Raw genomic sequence first — 17,976 nt, forward strand, 5'->3', positions numbered from 1 at the left:
ACACACAAGAGAGAGATTGACAGAGTGAGGGCTAGAGAGAGAGAAAGAGAGCAAGAATCTGGGCATTCTAGTACATATCTTTAGGCACCTCTCTGAGTATTTCCCTAGCTTATATTTTTCAGAAGTAGGATTCCTTAATGTGGAATTGCCGTATTTTGAAAGTTCTTCATGTATATGTTGCAAAATTAATCCTCAGAATGTTTATACCAGTTTATACTCTTACTACCAGGAAATGGATACTAACTTGTTTTAATCTTCAGTAATGCTAGGTAGTATTTTCAATAATTCTCAATTTAATAGATAAGACAACACTTTATCTTAATTTCTACTGTTATTACTAGTTGCAGTTTTAAGAACTTATCACGCATTTGTATCTCTTCTTTGTTAGTGGCTTACTATTCTTTGGACATTTTTGTTCTTGTGGTGTTTCTCTTCTAGTCTCAATTTTATTTTTTTCTCTTCCTGTAGTTTGTTGGAGGGATTGAATTTTCTTTTTTTCATAGATACTCTTCAATGTACGTTTTACACTGTATTTGTATTCTTCCGGCAATTCCCTGTGTACTTTTAATATACTTACCTAGAACTGCATTTTTCTTATAAAGCCCAGAAAGAGAAAACAGGTTTCTCCATCATCCTGCTAAACAGGAGAATGTGATCCTGCTGTTCTCTCTGCATCCACACCTGGCCTCAGCTCGCCCCTTCCCCCATGGGATTTTACCTCCAAATTGGCATTTCACACATTTTGTTTCACAATAACTACTTACCTAGATATTTAACAAGATATTTTACTCATTTCTGTGTTGGCTGTTGCCTTTAAATCCTTCTTCTTCCTAGACTCCTCTTTCTTTCTTTCTTTTTTAAAGATTAATTAATTTATTAATTTTTTAAACTTACATCCAAGTTAGTTAGCATATGGTGCAACAATGATTTCAGGAGTAGATTCCTTAAGCCCCTTACCCATTTAGTCCATCCCCCTCTCCCACAGCCCCTCTAGCAACCCTCTGTTTGTTCTCTATATTTAAGAGTCTCTTATGTTTTGTCCCCCCCCGTTTTTATATTATATTTGCTTCCCTTCCCTTATGTTCATCTGTTTTGTATCTTAAATTCCTCATATGAGTGAGGTCATATGACATTTGTCTTTTTCTGACTGACTAATTTTATTTAGCATAATACCCTCCAGTTCCATCCACATAGTTGCAAACGGTAAGATTCCATTCTTTTTGATTGCTGAGTAATACCCCATTGTATATATGTACCACATCTTTTTTATTCATTCTTCTGTCGATGGACATTTGGGCTCTTTCCATAATTTGGCTATTGTTGATAGTGCTGCTATAAACATTGGGGTGCATGTGTCCCTTCAAAACAGCACACCTGTATCTCTTGGATAAATACCTCATAGTGCAATTGCTGGGTCATAGGGTAGTTCTATTTTTAGTTTTTTGAGGAACTGCCATACTGTTTTCCAGAGTGGCTGTACCAGTTTGCATTCCCACCAGCAATGCAAAAGAGATCCTCTTTCTCCACATCCTCACCAACATCTGTTGTTGCCTGAGTTGTTAGTGTTAGCCATTCTGACAGGTGTGAGGTGGTATCTCATTGTGGTTTTGATCTGTATTTCCCTGATGATGAGTGATGTTGAGCATTTTTTCATGTGTCGGTTGGCCATCTGGATGTCTTCTTTGCAAAAGTGTCTACTCATGTCTTTTGCCCATTTCTTCACTGGATTATTTTTTTTTGGGTGTTGAGTTTGGTAAGTTCTTTATAGATTTTGGATACTAGCCGTTTATCTTATATGTCATTTACAAATATCTTCTCCCATTCTGTCAGTTGCCTTTTAGTTTTGCTGATTGTTTTCTTTGCTGTGCAGAAGCTTTTATTTTGATGAGGTCCCAGTAGTTCATTTTTGCTTTTTTTCCCTTGCCTCCAGAGACGTGTTGAGTAAGAAGTTGCTTTGGCCGAGGTCAAAGAGGTTTTTTGCCTGCTTTCTCTTTGAGGATTTTGATGGCTTCCTGTCTTACATTGAGGTCTTTCATCCATTTTGAGTTTATTTTTGTGTATGGTGTAAGAAAGTGGTTCAGATTCATTCTTATGCATGTCGCTGTCCAGTTTTTCCAGCACCATTTGCTGAAGAGACTGTCTTTGATCCATTGGATATTCTTTCCTGCTTTGTTAAAGATTAGTTGGCCATACGTTTGTGGGTCCATTCTGGGATCTCTATTCTGTTCCATTGATCTGAGCGTCTCTTTTTGTGCCAGTACCACTGTTTTGATGATTACAGCTTTGTAATACATCTTGAAGTCTGGGATTGCGATGTCTCCAGCTTCGGTTGTAGAGTCCTCTTTCTTATTTCTTGAGAATTTCCTCCATTGTTTTTTTCCAGGGAAGGTCTTTTGAGTCCTTGTGTGTCTAAGAATGTTAACTATGTGTAAAGATATATATTTATTTAAATGTATATTTACTTAGAATCCTGTGCTCAGGGATTTTTTTTTTTTTTGCCTGCTATTGCTTTTTGCACCCCTCTATTTCCTCCTAGATTTATGCTTCTTTTTAAAATTTTTTTTAATTTTAATTAATTTTGAGAGAGAGAGAGAGCACAAGTGGGAGAGAGGGGCAAAGGGAGAGAGAGAGAGAGAGAGAGAGAGAGAGAGAGAGAATCTCAAGCAGGCTCCACACTCAATGCAGAGCCCAATACAGGGCTCAATCCCATGATATTGGAATCATGACCTGAGCCGAAATCAAGGGTCCCATCTTAACCAACTGAGCCACCCAGGCACTCCTAGATTTATGCTTCTACAGGATTTCCTGTAGCAATGACCTCAGAGAGGTTCCATATTAACTTCATCTCCTCAGGAATAAGTTCCTCTTTCTTGAATTTTTGACTCCCTTTTGTGGTGTTATCTTTCCTCAAATGTTTGATGGCTCTTGATTGTGTGCTCATCTTTGTGACTGAGCTGGCCACTGGGGTACCCGCTTTGTGGAGGGTGGCTAGTCCTAAGGCTGCTGTCAGGGCAGTGGGATGGAGGTGGTACCGCTAGGTGGGGTGCCTCAGGGGCTGTCTGGAAGCTGAAGCTTCTGGTCCCTTGCAGGACCATCTGTGATCCAGAGCACTGACCCCCCACCTCTGACCCATATACACTACTCTTGGGGACAACACCCATTGCCTCTGACTGGTCAGCAGGGGTGGGAAGACAGTTGGGTCTCTGTGAGACCCCAGTTCATCATTCCGTGGGCTGCTGACAACCCTGTCCTGTTACACTGTGAGTGTAGAACCTTTCGTTGTGTGGCCCCACAGTCTGTGGCCTCATTGACTCACTCTTTTTCTCTTTGTTTTAGTCCCAGTTGCTCTCCATCATTCGGGGTCTTCCCATAGTTTCTGTGCCCCCAATAGATACCCTTCTTGCTTTCAAAATCTCTGTTTTCTTTCTTTTTTTTTTTAAAAAAAAATAACATCTTGGGGCACCTGGGTGGCCCAGTCATTTGGGCTTCTGACTATCGATTTCAGCTGAGATCATGATCTCACGGTTCATGGGTTCGAGCCCCACATCAGGCTCTGTGCTGGCAGTATGGAGCCTGCTTGGGATTCTCTCTCTCCCTCTCTCTCTGCCTCTCCCCACTCATGTGTTTTCTCTCTCTCTTTCAAAATAAATAAACTTTAAAAAATAAAAAATAACATCTTTATCATTTTGAGGGTTTCATATAGGATGGGGAGACTGATGCATGTTCTCAGTGTACCTTCCTAAAAGCAGAAGTGTGAGCTTTACAGCTTTATCACATTTCTGATGGCCTGAGTTCCTGCACCTTCTCCACCGCTTCTAGGGTCTTTCAGACCTATGGTTAGACATAACTGGGGAATACTGGGGCTTTAAAAGAACTCTGGCGTGGGGGTGTGCCCTGCTCATGGGTTCCCCAGAGGAGTGGTCTTCCCTGAGACTTCTGAGGGAAAGGCAGGAGCTGGCAGGGGAATGGGGCCTGGGAGATGGCCGACGTGCTGCAGGGGTGGGAGACAGAGTCAGCACAGGTCTGCGGGTCCCGGTGAGCACGTAGACAGGGTGTATTGGAGTCCGAGCAGCAAGAACAGAGTTTACTAGGCACTGAGTCAATGTTCTTCTCAAATTGATACTGGTTGCATAGTACATGATCATGTGATTGATCAAAGTACTTCTGAATAAAATAGAAGTCTTTTTGTTTCTGGCACCTGGGTGGCTCAGTCAGTTGAGTGTCCAACTTTGAAGCCTGCTTCGGATTCTATGTCTCCCTCTCTCTCTGCCCCTCCCCCACTTGTTGTCTCCTCTCTCTCTCTCTCAACAATAAATAAAAATTAAAAATAAAATAACAAATACAAAGATCAGATGATTGGGGTGCCTGGGTGAGTCAAGCATCTGACTCTTGATTTCAGCTCAGGTTGTGATCCCAGGGTTGTGAGATTGAGCCCTATGTCGGGATTCTCTCTCTCCTCTCTGTCTGGCCCTCCCCCTTCTCCCTCCACCTCTCTCTCTGTCTCTCTCTCTCTTTCAAAAAACAAGATAAGATGATCTTAGTGGTGAATAAGCTGAACCCCTGACAGTGATGCTCAGTGCTGATGGGTCAATGCCTGCAGCAGTGACTGATGATGTGAATGTGTTTTTTTGGCTGTTTTTCAGAACCAGGCAGCTAAATGGCACCTGTGTCAGCTCAGTGGACATGGAGCTCTTCCTCCATTACTCCCTCATCCCATCAGTAAGTAAAGGCAGAGGAGAGCAAGGAGCAGAGAGGAGGGGAATTGGGTCCCTCCCATACACAGACTCCCCAAAGGGCCTGAATAGGTCAGCAGAGAGACATCAATTGAATTTCTTTGACTTGCTTTCTTATATTATGCACCAAAAAACAGGCAGAGGAAGGCTTTTAACGGCTGAAGAGTCAAGGACACTGGTTTTTTAGGGATTCAAAAAAGGCTCTTCTAAGGAAGCAATAACAGCTGAGGTCTATTGGAAGATGTAGTCAAGAGCCTTTTAAGCAGAGAGGAGAGCATGTGCAAAGCCCTGTGGAGGAGGGGAATGGAGAGTGTGAGGAGCCGAGAGGGCTGGCGTGGCTGGAGTGGAGAGGTGAGGTAGAGTTTTCTGGGAGGTGAGTGGGCCTGGGCCAGGTGGAGCCCTCTGGGGCTCTGTGTGAAGGAGTGGTGTCTGCATTCTAAGTGCAGTGGGAAGTAACTGGACTTTTCCAGCATGGAGCTTATGTGATTAGTATTCTGTTTTGAAATGATCACTCTTGTTGCATTGTGGGGATCAAGGTGGAGGTGGGCCAGAGAGGAGATGGTTCAGATTTTAGCTCATCCTGGATGGGTGGTGGTCTGCTCAAGATGTTTGGGAGTAAGACAGTAGGACTAGCTAATGCATTGGATAGAGTAGTTAGGGAGAGGAGGGGTTGAGGACAACGTGGGTTTCTAACTTGCATGGCCAGAAGGAAGACGGTGTCTGTCATTCACTAGTTAAGGAGAACCAGAAGAGATCTGGGTTTGGGGTGGATGAAGACAGGGCAGGGAGGCAAATCGTGAGTTCCGTTTAAGACATACTGAATTTAAGAAGTGCCAACTCTGTAGTTAGATGAATAGTTGGGGAGCTCATGGACAAGGTCTGGGCTGAAGAGTCAAGCTGAGTCTTGTGGGCATTGGTGGCCATTGAAAGCATGGACATGGGTGAGAGGATCTGCTAATAAGAGGAGTGATCCTTGGACTGAATGATGAGGAAATCCCGACTTTAGTGGTGGAATAAAGAATAATCCAGCAGAGGAGACTGAGAAGTAATGGAGAAAACCCAGAAAAGCACTGTTGATGGAAGCCTAGGGAACAGGGTGTTTCTCAGAGGAGGAAGTGGTCAACACTGGAATGCGGCTGAGAGATCAAGCCAGATTTGGGCTTGAAGTTTCCAATGGATTCATGGTAGTTTTCGACTTTGGCCATAGCTCTTTCCATGGATGGGAAGGAGAAGCCAGGTTAGGGGGTTGAAGAGCAATGAGAGGTGAGGAAATAGAGGCAGCAAGTGTAGACAGTTCTCAGGAAGTTTCTAGTAAAAGGAAGAGAAAAAGGGCATCAAGTGCCTGAGAATATGATTGAATTCTCAAAAAGCAAAAAGGAAAGAAGGATTCGCAGTGTGACAATTATCTCCTTTTCACAGGTGAGGAAACTGAGGCTTGGAGAAGCTGGGTCTCTCTTCTAGTCAATATGTGAGAGAGACTAAATTTGAGCCTGTTCAGGGCAACACAGAGGAAAGCTCAGTACAAAGCATTCTGGAAGCTCAAGGGTGTGTGCAGATAGCTCCCTGACTCTGGGCTCTGAGGAGCCACACTCTGAGCCCTCTGCTCACCCACACATCCTCCTTCAGGGAGGGCCCATTGACGTTCTCATCTTCTCTTCCTGTAGCTTTTCATCATTTTGGTCTTGTCCTTTCTCCAAAGACGAGAGCACCGTAAGCAGAGAGATGATACTTCTCACCTCCTGGGGAACCGCTTTGGAATCATCATGTGAGTTGAGCTAAGGCTGATCTCTACAGCTTGGGGCACCCTGTATTTGGGGCCAACACCCATTATAAGGCCAGGATAACACCCCATTACCTCCCCAGCCTTGCCTCATCTCCACCGCTCCTTCCCCTCCCTGCCTCACCCCAACCAAGCTCTGGGGGTTCAGAATTGACATCCAAGCCATTGCAGCCTCAGAACCCACGGCTGCCCAAATATGATTAAAATGTCTCAAGGAGGTTCAGCTCAATATGGAAAAGGCCTTCCCAAAGTCAGCACTATGGCTGCCTCAGGAAGCAGGAGGAAGAGAGTTCTCGGTTGGCCACAGGCAGCAGCAAACGTTCGTGCTGGCATGGCACCAGGAGGTCCCGCTGGACCAGGTGCCTTCAGGGCCGGTTTCTGGCTCTGCCATTCTGAGTCTCTGCACCCCTTCTCACATTTTTTCTTAAGCTCTAATTGCTCGTATCTATACCTCCTCACTTTCAATGATTGATGATAATCATGATCATAATGCATATAGCAGTTATCACATGGTGACTGTGACCCAGGCACTGGACCATTTGCTTTGCCTGCATTACTTGGATGAACACTCTTGCCAGCGTAGCATGCTGGAGGTTGTTATCCTCATGTAATGGATGAACAAACTCAGGCCCAGAGAGCTTGAGTGACGTGCCCAAGTCCACACAGCTAATAGGTGACAAGAGCTTTAACTGAGGTCTGGTTCCTATTTACTCTCATTTCCCCTGCATAATAGCCTAAGCAGGCTCATGTGTGTAAACCTGTTCAAGTCTCAGCCTTGGGCTCTGGAGAAGGGAGAGGAAACCACGGTGTCAGGACCAAGGCTAGCGGTGACCTAGGGCTTCAGGGTGACAAATCCACCTGCAATGTCCAGGGACCGCCTGTACCAGTTCTGAGTAGCAGACTTATCCTGGATATCACCTGTTGGAGGGGTCAGCCTCTTCCAAACTGCCAGGTCTGAGCCACACTGGTTGGGACACAGAGGCAGACTCTGCCCTGGGCATTTGACTTGCAGGGCCTGGTACAGGGCTTCTTAAGAAGTGGGAGTTCTGTATGGGTCATGTCAAACTGCTTTGAATTCAGTTGACAATGGCACCACTCGCTTGCTCCCTGGCCACCTTCCCATCAAAACCCCTGCTTTTCTGAGTAGTTCCAGCCCACCCCCCTCACTCATTAAAAACCCCTCACATGTGTGTGGCATACCACCGTTTGTCAAGCAGCCCTTCATTTGCCGCCCATGGTGTCTCTGTGACATGAGCAGAGCGGGGCTTGCCATCTGTTTAAAGATATGTAAACAGTCTCACTTATTTCTGAGGCTCTACAGGGAGGACTGATTGAATGCAGGTCACTTCAACAAAATGGGTGTCCACGAACATGCAGTGAGCACCTACTCTTTTCAAGGCTCTGTGCTAGGTCCCCACCCCTTGAAGCTTGTAGTTTCCTAGACAAGGAACAATGCAGGGGGCATGCTAAAACACGGACATGCCCACTTAGTGCTTGGGGGACACAGCAAGGCAGGAGCTAGGTGGGCCTGCTGGAAGTGGTCAGAGTAATGGCAGGGGCGGGGACTTCCTGGAAGAGGTGCTCCTTGAGCTGAGCCTTGAAAGTGAAGATGAGCAAGACTAAGGGGGTATGAGGTGAGATCCAGATCCTGCCTCCAGATCCCTACCTCCACGTGTAGTTCCCCAGTGCCATCCTGAGTTTTCATCAAAGCCACATCAGATGGCATTTCAATGGGAAAGTATTCTCTTCTTTCCAAATGTGATTGCTTACTTTGATGTAGACAAAGTATTTTGGTCAGAAGAAGAAACAGCTATCCTGTAAAGTTTGTTTATGTAAAAGGAAAAGAAAGGATTTTTGTAAAGTTACAGAGATTTCACAGAAACTGGCAAGGCCGGCCTCATGGTAACTGGAACTTTGAGATGGGCATCTCTGGGAGACTGATTTTATTTGTGCCTCCTTGTGTCACAGGAGCCCCTCAGCACCACTTTACTATTGTCCTCTCTGCTGTCTGACTTTATAATATGACTTAGGATTTCTGCTTCCCTAAAATCTCCACTTGCCTCTAGCTCTGACTCTGATTCCAACTTGCCATGATTTTCCAGAACAGAATTTTAACAGCTAACTGGCTCATGTCCTCAGGGTGTGAAACTCTTATACGAGACCGGGCATCTGATTGGCCCATCCAAAGTCAGGTGGTCACCCCTGGTCCAATCAGCTGTGGCCAGGAAGGGACACTTGCGTGGAACCAGCACAGCCAATGAGTCCCAGACCTTCCCAGGGATATTGGAACTCTCACAGGGGCCGAGTATGGGGCAGGCTCCCCAAGCCTGTCTAGGACATACTCCTCATTTTGATCTCTCGAGACATACTGCTTGTGTCTCTCATAAATGAAACACATCCCATTTTTTTTGTTGTCATGGCTATTGGTGTCCTTGCTTGTGTCCCCCTCCCCACACCCTTTCCCCTAAGGCTCCTCAAGGGCAAAGATTTTTTGTCTTCCTCACCTCAGTACCCTGAATCCATGCCTGCCCCTAGAATTGGCACCGAGGGCCTCAGACAATGTCAGCTGAAATGAACAATTTGCTACCCGATAATCCCGCCTCAGGGTGGGGTTGCTATTTTGGAGGCTATTGGTGGGAATGAGCCACTCTCTGGCCTCACAAGCTGTTTCTCTTGTTCACAGACCTCTGGACTTTGTGGGCACCTTTAGTAACCGATGGTCTTATGGAATCGCCTTTGGGGCCACAGCCAATAAAGTCATGTTCTTGTTCTCAGAAGGGTACCAGCCCTTACATATCCCTCAGTGGGCACAAGGTAAGGGCTGCCTCATACCTGCTGGGAATTTTGTCATGACAAGTCTTGCTCTCAGAGACTGCCTGGCCGGGGTTCCCTGGGATCAGGAAATAAACTTTGTGAGCAGTCAGTGTTCCCCACCTGTTACTTGCCCCAGGAAAATGCCTAGCCCACCAGGTCTCAAAGCTTATTTATAGGGCTTTCCCCCAGTGAGATTCAGAGCTCCTTTAGACTTAGAACAAAGGCTCAGAAAGTAGGTTCACCATCACCTACCCCAAAAATCTCTCCTAAGTCTTAGCCATTGCTGCCTTCTTGATATCAACAAGCCCTAGGATTCCTCCTCGCAGAACAATGCTTACTTCTTTGTCCCTTGGCCTGAGGTCTCGTCATTCCCCATGACTTATGTTCTCCCTGAAGGATCAACTCTAATTTACAGATTCAGCCATCCTAATACAATGACTCCAAACCTCTCTGTCCAGCCCGGCTCTCTCTCAGGGCCTCCAGAGCTATATGATCAAATACCTACCAATGCCTCATTAGTCTTTAGGGAAATGCAAATTAAAACTGAAATGATATACCACCACATACCTCTTTAATGTATACAATTTGATAAATTTTGACAAATGTTTATATCCATGAAATCATTACCACAATCAAGATAAGGAGCCCCTTAAGTCTCCTTGTCCCCTTTTGTAATCTTTCCTTCCCACTACCCTCACTACCCTCATCACTGATCTTTTTCCAGAATTTTATATAAATGGGATCATACAGAATGTACGTGTGTGTGTGTGTGTGTGTGTGTGTACGGGTGTGACCTTCTTTCACACAGCGTAGTTATTTTGAGATTCATACATATTTAACGTGTGCCAGAAATTCATTCTTTTTTGCTTCTGCGTGGCACTCCACTATATGGAGAAATCAGAATTTGTGTACGCATTCATCTCTTGATGGACATTTGATTTATTTGCAGATTTTGGCTACTGCAAATAAAGCTGCTATGAACATTTGTGTACAAATCTTTGTGTGTAGCTGTGCTTCCATTTTTCCTGGGTAAGTGCCTATGAGTGGAATGGCTGGATCGTACACATCATGTAGTAGATCATACTTAAAAAATTTTTTTTTAATGTTTATTTATATTTTGAGAGAGAGACAGAGACAGACCACGAGCGGGGGAAGGGCAGAGAGAGAGGGAGACACAGAACCCAAAGCAGGCTCCAGGCTCTGAGCTGTCAGCACAGAGCCCGATGCGGGGCTCAAACTCAGAACTGTGAGATCACGACCTGAGTGGAAGTTGGACGCTTAACCGACTAAGCCACCCAGGCGCCCCCTAGATCATACTTTTTAAAGAAATTGTCAAACTGTTTTCCAAAGTAATGGTTCCATTTTAGATTACCACCATCACTTATGTGAGACTTCCCGTTTTTCTCTCTCCTTAGCAACACGTGGTCAGTCTTTTTATTTTTTACTTACATTTTTGTTGTTGTCAGTCTCTCTAACATTTTTTTTAATTTGAGTAGAGTTGACATGCAATGTTAAATTAGCTTGAGGTGTTCAAGACAGTGATTCAACATCTCTCTGTTATGCTCTGCTCACCGCAAATGTGGAGGTGTAATTTGTCACTGTACAACACTATTATAATATCACTGACTATATTCCCTATGCTGTGCCTTTTTGTTCCTATGACTTATTCATTCCCATACTGACAGCCTGGAAGTCCCTTTTACCCATTTTGTCCATCCCTCCACCCCACCCCCCTCTGGCAGCCATCAGTTTGTTCTCTGTAAATATAGGTCTGATGCTGTTTGTTGAAGAAATAATACATGTTGGTGAGGATGTAGAGAAAAAAGGACTCTCATTCACTGTTGATAGGAATGCAAACTGGTATAGCTACTGTGGAAAACGGTATAGAGGTTCCTAAAAAATTAAAAATAGAACTACCATATGACCCAGTAATCCCATTACTAGGTATTTACCCAAAGAAAATGAAAATATTGGGGCACCTGGATTGGTGAGTTGAGCATCTGACTCTTGATTTTGGCTCAGGTTGTGATCCCAGAGTTGTGATATCAAACCCTGCCATCAGGCTCTGCACGGAGCATGGAGCCTGCTTGAGATTCTCTCTCACCCCCCTCAGAACCTCTTCCCTGCTCACACTTTCTCTCTCTAAAATAAAACAAAAAATCTAAACACTAATTTGAAAAACTGTAAGCACTCTATGTTTATTGCAATATTATTTACAGTAGCCAAAAATATAAGCAACCTAAGTGTCCATTGATAGAGGAATGGATAAAGAAGATGTTATACACACACGCACACACACACACACACACACACACACACAATGGAATATTACTCAGCCATAAAAAGAATGAAATCTTGCCATTTGCAACAACATGGATGGATCTAGAGGGTATTTATTCTAAGTGAAATAGGTCAGAGGAAAACAAACACCATATCATTTCACCCATATGTAGAATCTAAATACCAAATGAGTAGACAAAGTCTTTTTAATCTTAGCCATTTTAAGAGGTATGTAGTGATTTATCGTGGTTTTAATTTGCATTTTCATGACTGGTAATGCTGATCATATTTTGATGTGCTTTTTGCTATCCCTATAGCTCTTTGGTGACATGTCCAAATCACTTTCCTTATTTATAAAAATTAGGTTTTTTATTTTCTTCTGAGTTTTGATAGTTCTTTAATCTGTACACGAGTCCTTTATCGGACGTGAGAATTGCATTTGCTCCTAGTGTGTAGCTTGTTTTTTCATTCTACCAAAAATTTCTTTTGAAAAGTTGCCTTAAAATTTTGATGAAATCTAATTTATTCATTTTATTTTATGGCTCATGCTTATGGTGTCATAGAAGAAATCTTTGCCTAATACAAGATCACTTAGATTTTCTCCTATGTTTTTTCTAGAAGTTTTATAGTCTTACGATGTTTTGCTTTTAGGTCTGTAATACATTTTGAGTTAATTTTTTGCATATAGTGTGAGGTATAGATTGAAGTTTTTTTGCTTTTTTTTGTTTTGTTTTTGCCTTTGGTTTTCCATTTTTTCCAGCACTGCTTATTTCAGAAACTTGTCCTTTGCCCACAAAATTGCCTTTGGACCCTTGTCAGCGTCGATTGGCTCCATAAGTACGGGTCTGTTTCTGGACTCTGTTCTGGACCCTGATCTGCAGTGTGTGAGGGTTCTAATTTCTGCACATCCTCACACACTATTTTCTATTTTGAAAACAGTTATAGCCATCTTAGTACAGGTGAAGTAGTATCTAATTACTATCTTGATTTGCATTTCCCTAAAGACTAATGCTATTGAGCATCTGGCTGGGTCAGAATATCATTTCTTGGTTCGTGGCTCTAGATTCCTCTCTTTTGTTTCCACGAAGTGATTATATAGATGTATCCTCCTAACATCCTCATACTTTCCGAGTCTGCCTCTTGCCTCTGCTTTTTGTCTGGACCCCCTGTTTCCCAGCTCCTAGTGTTCCTGTCCTTGTCATCTTGGAGTCTTCTTGTCTGCCTCCACGGGGGGCTCGATCCGGGTATTGCAGCTTTGGTCTCTTGTATCTCCTGGAAGTTTGGGGTTCTTCTGTTCTTGGGCCTTCCTCCGCTTCCTCCCACTTCAGGTGTTGATACAAATGGTCTCGAGACCTGCCTTTGTTGTAGATGCTGTCTGCAGGTGTGGGTTGTGCCATTCTAGTTGCTCTGTCTGCTTCTAGGGCAGAGGCGCTTCTGGCAGATTACAAAATGATACTGTCATGGCTTCCATCCTCACAGAAAGTATTCCTTCTATGTCGTCCTTCCCTGCCAGCCTCCCACCCCTCACGGTCACATAAATACTCACCAGCCCCAACCAGCCATTTCCCATCCTCTGAGTGAGGAACGCCCTCCCTTCCCTTCTTCTCTCCATCTTACAAACTCCTGCTTATACTTCCTGGCCTTGTTGTATGTCACCACTTCCCTTCCCCAACCCATACCCCAGGTGAAGTCAGTGGCTTCCTCTCCTTGTCCCCACAGCAGATTGAATATGCCTCTGTTAACACATCACTCACCTTCCTCCCTGTCTTCTCTACTGGACTGTAAACACCTCAGAAAGCAAGAGACTTCTTCATTCCAACTGCAGCCTTAGTGCCTGGCCCCAGACCCAGCTCAAAGCAGGCACTTTGTAAAGATCCTCTTGCATGAGTAGGTTTTCCTGGATCTTATTAGATCCTCTGAGAGCTAGTCAGTGGCAGAATGAATCTTATCACTGCCTTGTTTAGAGAGTATGTGATAGTTATAAGTTTTGTACACACACACACACACACACACACACACACACACACATCACCACTCTTCATGTTGCTATGGTGGCCTTAGTCTCAGTGATGGCTGTTTGTCCACTTATGGGGCCTGTCTCTGCACATCACAGTGTGAGCTAGCCAAGGGCAGGGACCAAATCTTCTTCATCTCAATAGTTAGCCAGGGCCTGGCGTGGAACAGGTCCCAGGAAGGGTCTGTTGCAAGAATGAAAGACATTCGTCCATTCCTCTTTACCGAGCTGGGGCTTGTCCACTCACCTCCTTGGGACCTGAGACCTGTGACAGGAAGTGGGCGTAAAGCCCTGTATCTTTGTTGCAACACCCCTGAGCCTGTGAGAAGAGAGCTCACAGGATCTCTGGCCCTGTCTCCCCCAGCCTTTGTGCTTCTGATTGGAGGCATGGAAGTCGGCCTGTCTCACTTCCCCTTCTTTGCCTGCCTCTCGTCGGAGTTCCGGCTGGTCAGCTCCATCCTTGGCTTCAGCTACTCTCTGATCTGGTAAGACGGACGCTGCGTGTCTGCCCTCCTGTGACTCCTTTGCCATGGCTGCACTCTGGACAAAGGGCTGGAGGTGACCCGAGAGCTCCCCTTGGAGGGCAACTTTGCCCAGAACTGAGGCCCAGGATGGGCAGGTGGAGTGATTGGTCCCAGATCCCACAGTGGCCTCTCCCTGGGACTGCATGTAAGGCTGCAGGAGGTCAGGCATTCTTTCTGCTTCACAGGCCACTCGCGGTTAGAATATTCCAGAAGTCGGGGATGTAGAAAACTTCTTTTCTGTCAACTGTCAATGGTCCCACTGGGGAATGTAGGAGACCCATTTGGACGCTTCTTCTCTGTGCTGTCATGTCTCCCCTGGGAGCCCAGGAGAAAATCCATGTGCCTTAACTTGGCATTTGGGGCCACTGCAGTCTGGCCTCCCCTGTCTGTCCATCCCTAACAGTCTCTAGCACACACCTCCAGTCACACCAGACTCCTGCGTTCCTTCATCCACCTGCTTATTCACTCAGCAAACATGCTGTTATATCCCTGCTATGGGCCAGGGAGTACACTGGAGAACAAGATGGACTCTTGTGGATCATGCATTCTGGCCTCTTTGTCTATATGTTGTTATTCTCCCCTGTGGGTTATCTTCCCTGACTTGGTCCATTGATAGATCCATGCTCATCCTTCATGGATCACCAACCCCACAGATGGAGAACTTCTTGACCCTCCTGTTGATTTCTGTGCTCTCAGCACTGACCCCAGATCCAGCATGGAGCCGGTCCCAGGAATCCTTGCTGACTGAGCCCTCCCACAAGCACTCTGCTTTCTAGCCCCTGTCCCTCTTACTGAGCTGTCTCTCCTGCTGCAGCACTTTGTGTGAGGCAGGGGTCCTCAGGCCCAGTGTGTGGGCCACTGGAGGGGGGCTCACCAGCACCTGACACACCATGGCTACCATTCCTAAGTTTGTAAACAGCTTGCTTTATAAAATTAAAAGAGAGGGTATCCGGGGTTAGACCTGGGGTAATACCATCTTCCGGCCTCTGACAAACCTTTGACCTGGGGGAGGAATGGGTGGTGGGAATCACTCAGCAGCTTGTGCATCTTGGGAGATGAATCAAGCTTGACTATGGCCAGGAGTGTGTGTCTCACGGGACTAAAGCCTTGAGGCTCATTCCTCAGGGCAGTGTTTCCAGACAAGGCCAGTCCCACCAGAAGGAGCGTCAACACCAGTCAGGAGACCTGAGCCTTGGTCCTGGCTCTGGGTATGACTCTGGACAAATTCCTTTCCCTCTCTGGGGTCTGATGAGGGCAGGGAGGAGGAGATCACTCAGGGTCTTTGTGCTCCGCTGTATGGATTCCAGCATTGTGTCCTATACAAGGACATGTTAAGTGTATTTGGTGCATGCACTTTGGCACAAATAGGGTGCTCAGTCTGGGTGGGGTGTACACAGAGGCCTGGCAACCAGCCCTCCCAAGGAGTAAGGAAAGAAGACGTAGCTGCAGGCTGATGGGATCTGGGCTTCTTCCCAGGGGCTGTGCTGGGAGGGACCACAGTGCTCCAAGCCTTGTTTTTGTCCTACAGGTTTGCTGTCACCATCCTTTACATCATACAGTGTCCCCATGGGCAGGTGAGTCCCTGCTGAACTATGTTTAGAGCATTCAGTCCTATCACCACGACCAGGTTGCTGCGTGATATTGGACAAGCCTCTGCCACTCTCTGGGCCTCAGCTCCTTCGTATGACCGAAAGGAGAGCTGGAGCCATTCATGATGCTTCCATTTATATAGCATCTTATGTTCATCAGGATGCTCATTCACAGACAGATGTTCTCTCAGTTGATGTTCACAGCAGCCCCTTGAGGTAGGGAACCTCTCAGCAGACCTATTCTACAGGTGAGGAAACTGAGGCCCAAGTTTATTAAGTAACTCTTAAGAAATAACAGATTTGAGAGTTGACACCAGGTCTGGTTGACTACAAAGTTCATTTCTTTTTTTTTTAATTTTTTTAAGTTTGTTCATTTATTTTGAGAGAGAGAGAGAGGGAGGGAGGGGCAGAGAGAGAATCCCAAGCAGGCTCCACACTGTCAGTGCAGAGTGCTATGTCAGGCTTGAACTCACGAACTGCGAGATCATGACCTGAGCCGAAATCAGGAGTCACATGTCTAGCTGACTGAGCCATGCAGGCACCCCTAATTTTCTTTAATGTTTTCTTTAATGTTTAATGAGGGGCACAGAGAGAGGGAGACACAGAATCTGAAGCAGGTTCCAGGCTGCCAGCTGTCAGCACAGAGCCCGACACGGGGCTCGAACTCACAAACCATGAGATCGTGACCTAACTGAAGTTGGACTCTTAACCAACTGAGGCACCCAGACACCCTCCAAAGCTCATTTCTTTCCACTCCTTCATGTAGCTTAAGTTTCTCTGTCTACAAAATGGAAGTCTCAGACTGGATGAACATTCCAGCTTTATCATGCATTGTCCTCAGAATTGGGGGAAACTATTTCATCCGTTTAACCTTGTACACCAGAAAAAGGAAAAAGATGAAAGACTGAGTCACACATCTATAAGGGTTACTGGGCAGGTAGGGGGAGCACCAGGAGGTCACCTGGGCCAGGAGCCTTGCCAAAACCTCTCCCAGACTTGAGTAAACTTGGAGGATTACAGGGCGTGATGGAGAGTGGGGGAGCTGGACTGGAAAATGAACTTGGGGGCTGGGACTTCTCTCTGCATCTCTGGGCTGGGATTAAGAACATTCTGGCATACCTCTACCCAAAAAGATGCCCTCCTTCACTCTGCTCACAGTGCCCAAAATTCCAGATCACAGGATTCTCTTTGGTGTCTTGGAGAGCTTCCAGTCTTCCTGGGGTTCTTTTGAACTTCAGAACATTCATGGTTAATTGAAAGAGAGGGCAGGGCCTCACTTCTGTGCTCAGAATCACTAATGTTAAGAACCGCAGTGTGCTGGGTGTTCTAGGCTCAGTCCCCCAAATTAACTACTGCATAGTTCAAGGTGCTTCAAGGTACTTTGAAGGGTGTTAGTACCTCCACAGTTCACTGGTAAGAAAGTGAGACTCAGGGGCTAACGGGACTTACCAGTTAAAAATCATGGAACTGGAACCCAGACTAAGGTAATAATAAAGATTTCACTTCATGTTCTCAAATGAAGAATGTTCATGGAAACATTAGATATAAAAATGAGATGTTGAATAGGCTAAAATGTCCTAATATTAGGAGAGACTCTAAAGTTGATTCATCTAAATAGTGTACTGTTATGCAGCATTAAAAGTGATGTTTGCGAATAATTCATAACCACATGGGAAGATGATTATGATCTAGACAGACCTATGTATTTGGTATAATATCAATTTATAACAGATAGAGATTAAGGGTAGATACAGAGGAAAGACACTGGAATATTGGCAGTGGCGATATCTGATGTTTAAGTGGTGAACATATATTGGAGAGGAAGATGAAGGGGAGATATGAGCCCCCACATCTCAGCATGTCTGTGTCCCACACCCAAACATCACAACATCAAAACCCTACTCCCCATGGGGGCAAGTACTCTGGAAACATAAAAAGCATGAAACCAACTAGTAAATTGTGAAAAATAAGTTACAATATTGTTTGTCTTAAAACAGTGAAAAACCCCACTTTTTTTTTCATTAAAATGGAACTAAAATCGTAGAAAAACTATGAGCACCATTTTGAGAGACCCGTATTCTCAGGAACTTGTGTTGCTGCCAACATGATGGCAGTTATGGGACCCCCTTCCCCCCTTCTTTCCTCCCTTCTTCCCTCCCTTCCTCCCTCCCTTCCTTCCTCCCTCCCTTCTTTCCTCCCTCCCTCCCTCCATTCCTTCCTTCCTTCCTTCCTTCCTTCCTTC

General features: G+C 45.3%; 1 protein-coding gene across 1 annotated transcript in view; it reads left to right on the plus strand.

Annotated features, from left to right (window-relative positions):
- The first annotated feature begins 4,552 nt into the window (after positions 1-4,552).
- Positions 4,553-17,976, plus strand: part of LOC125919976 (stimulated by retinoic acid gene 6 protein-like) — a 38,592-nt gene continuing 25,168 nt past the window's right edge. The window contains exons 1-5 of the mRNA XM_049626835.1: positions 4,553-4,719; positions 6,398-6,498; positions 9,197-9,327; positions 13,986-14,106; positions 15,674-15,719. Coding sequence (XP_049482792.1) covers positions 4,570-4,719; positions 6,398-6,498; positions 9,197-9,327; positions 13,986-14,106; positions 15,674-15,719 — 549 coding nt within the window. The 5' untranslated portion in view covers positions 4,553-4,569. The remainder of the gene's footprint in view (positions 4,720-6,397; positions 6,499-9,196; positions 9,328-13,985; positions 14,107-15,673; positions 15,720-17,976) is intronic.

Source organism: Panthera uncia, chromosome D4 (genome assembly GCF_023721935.1).
Source record: "Panthera uncia isolate 11264 chromosome D4, Puncia_PCG_1.0, whole genome shotgun sequence".
Lineage (NCBI taxonomy): Eukaryota > Metazoa > Chordata > Mammalia > Carnivora > Felidae > Panthera > Panthera uncia.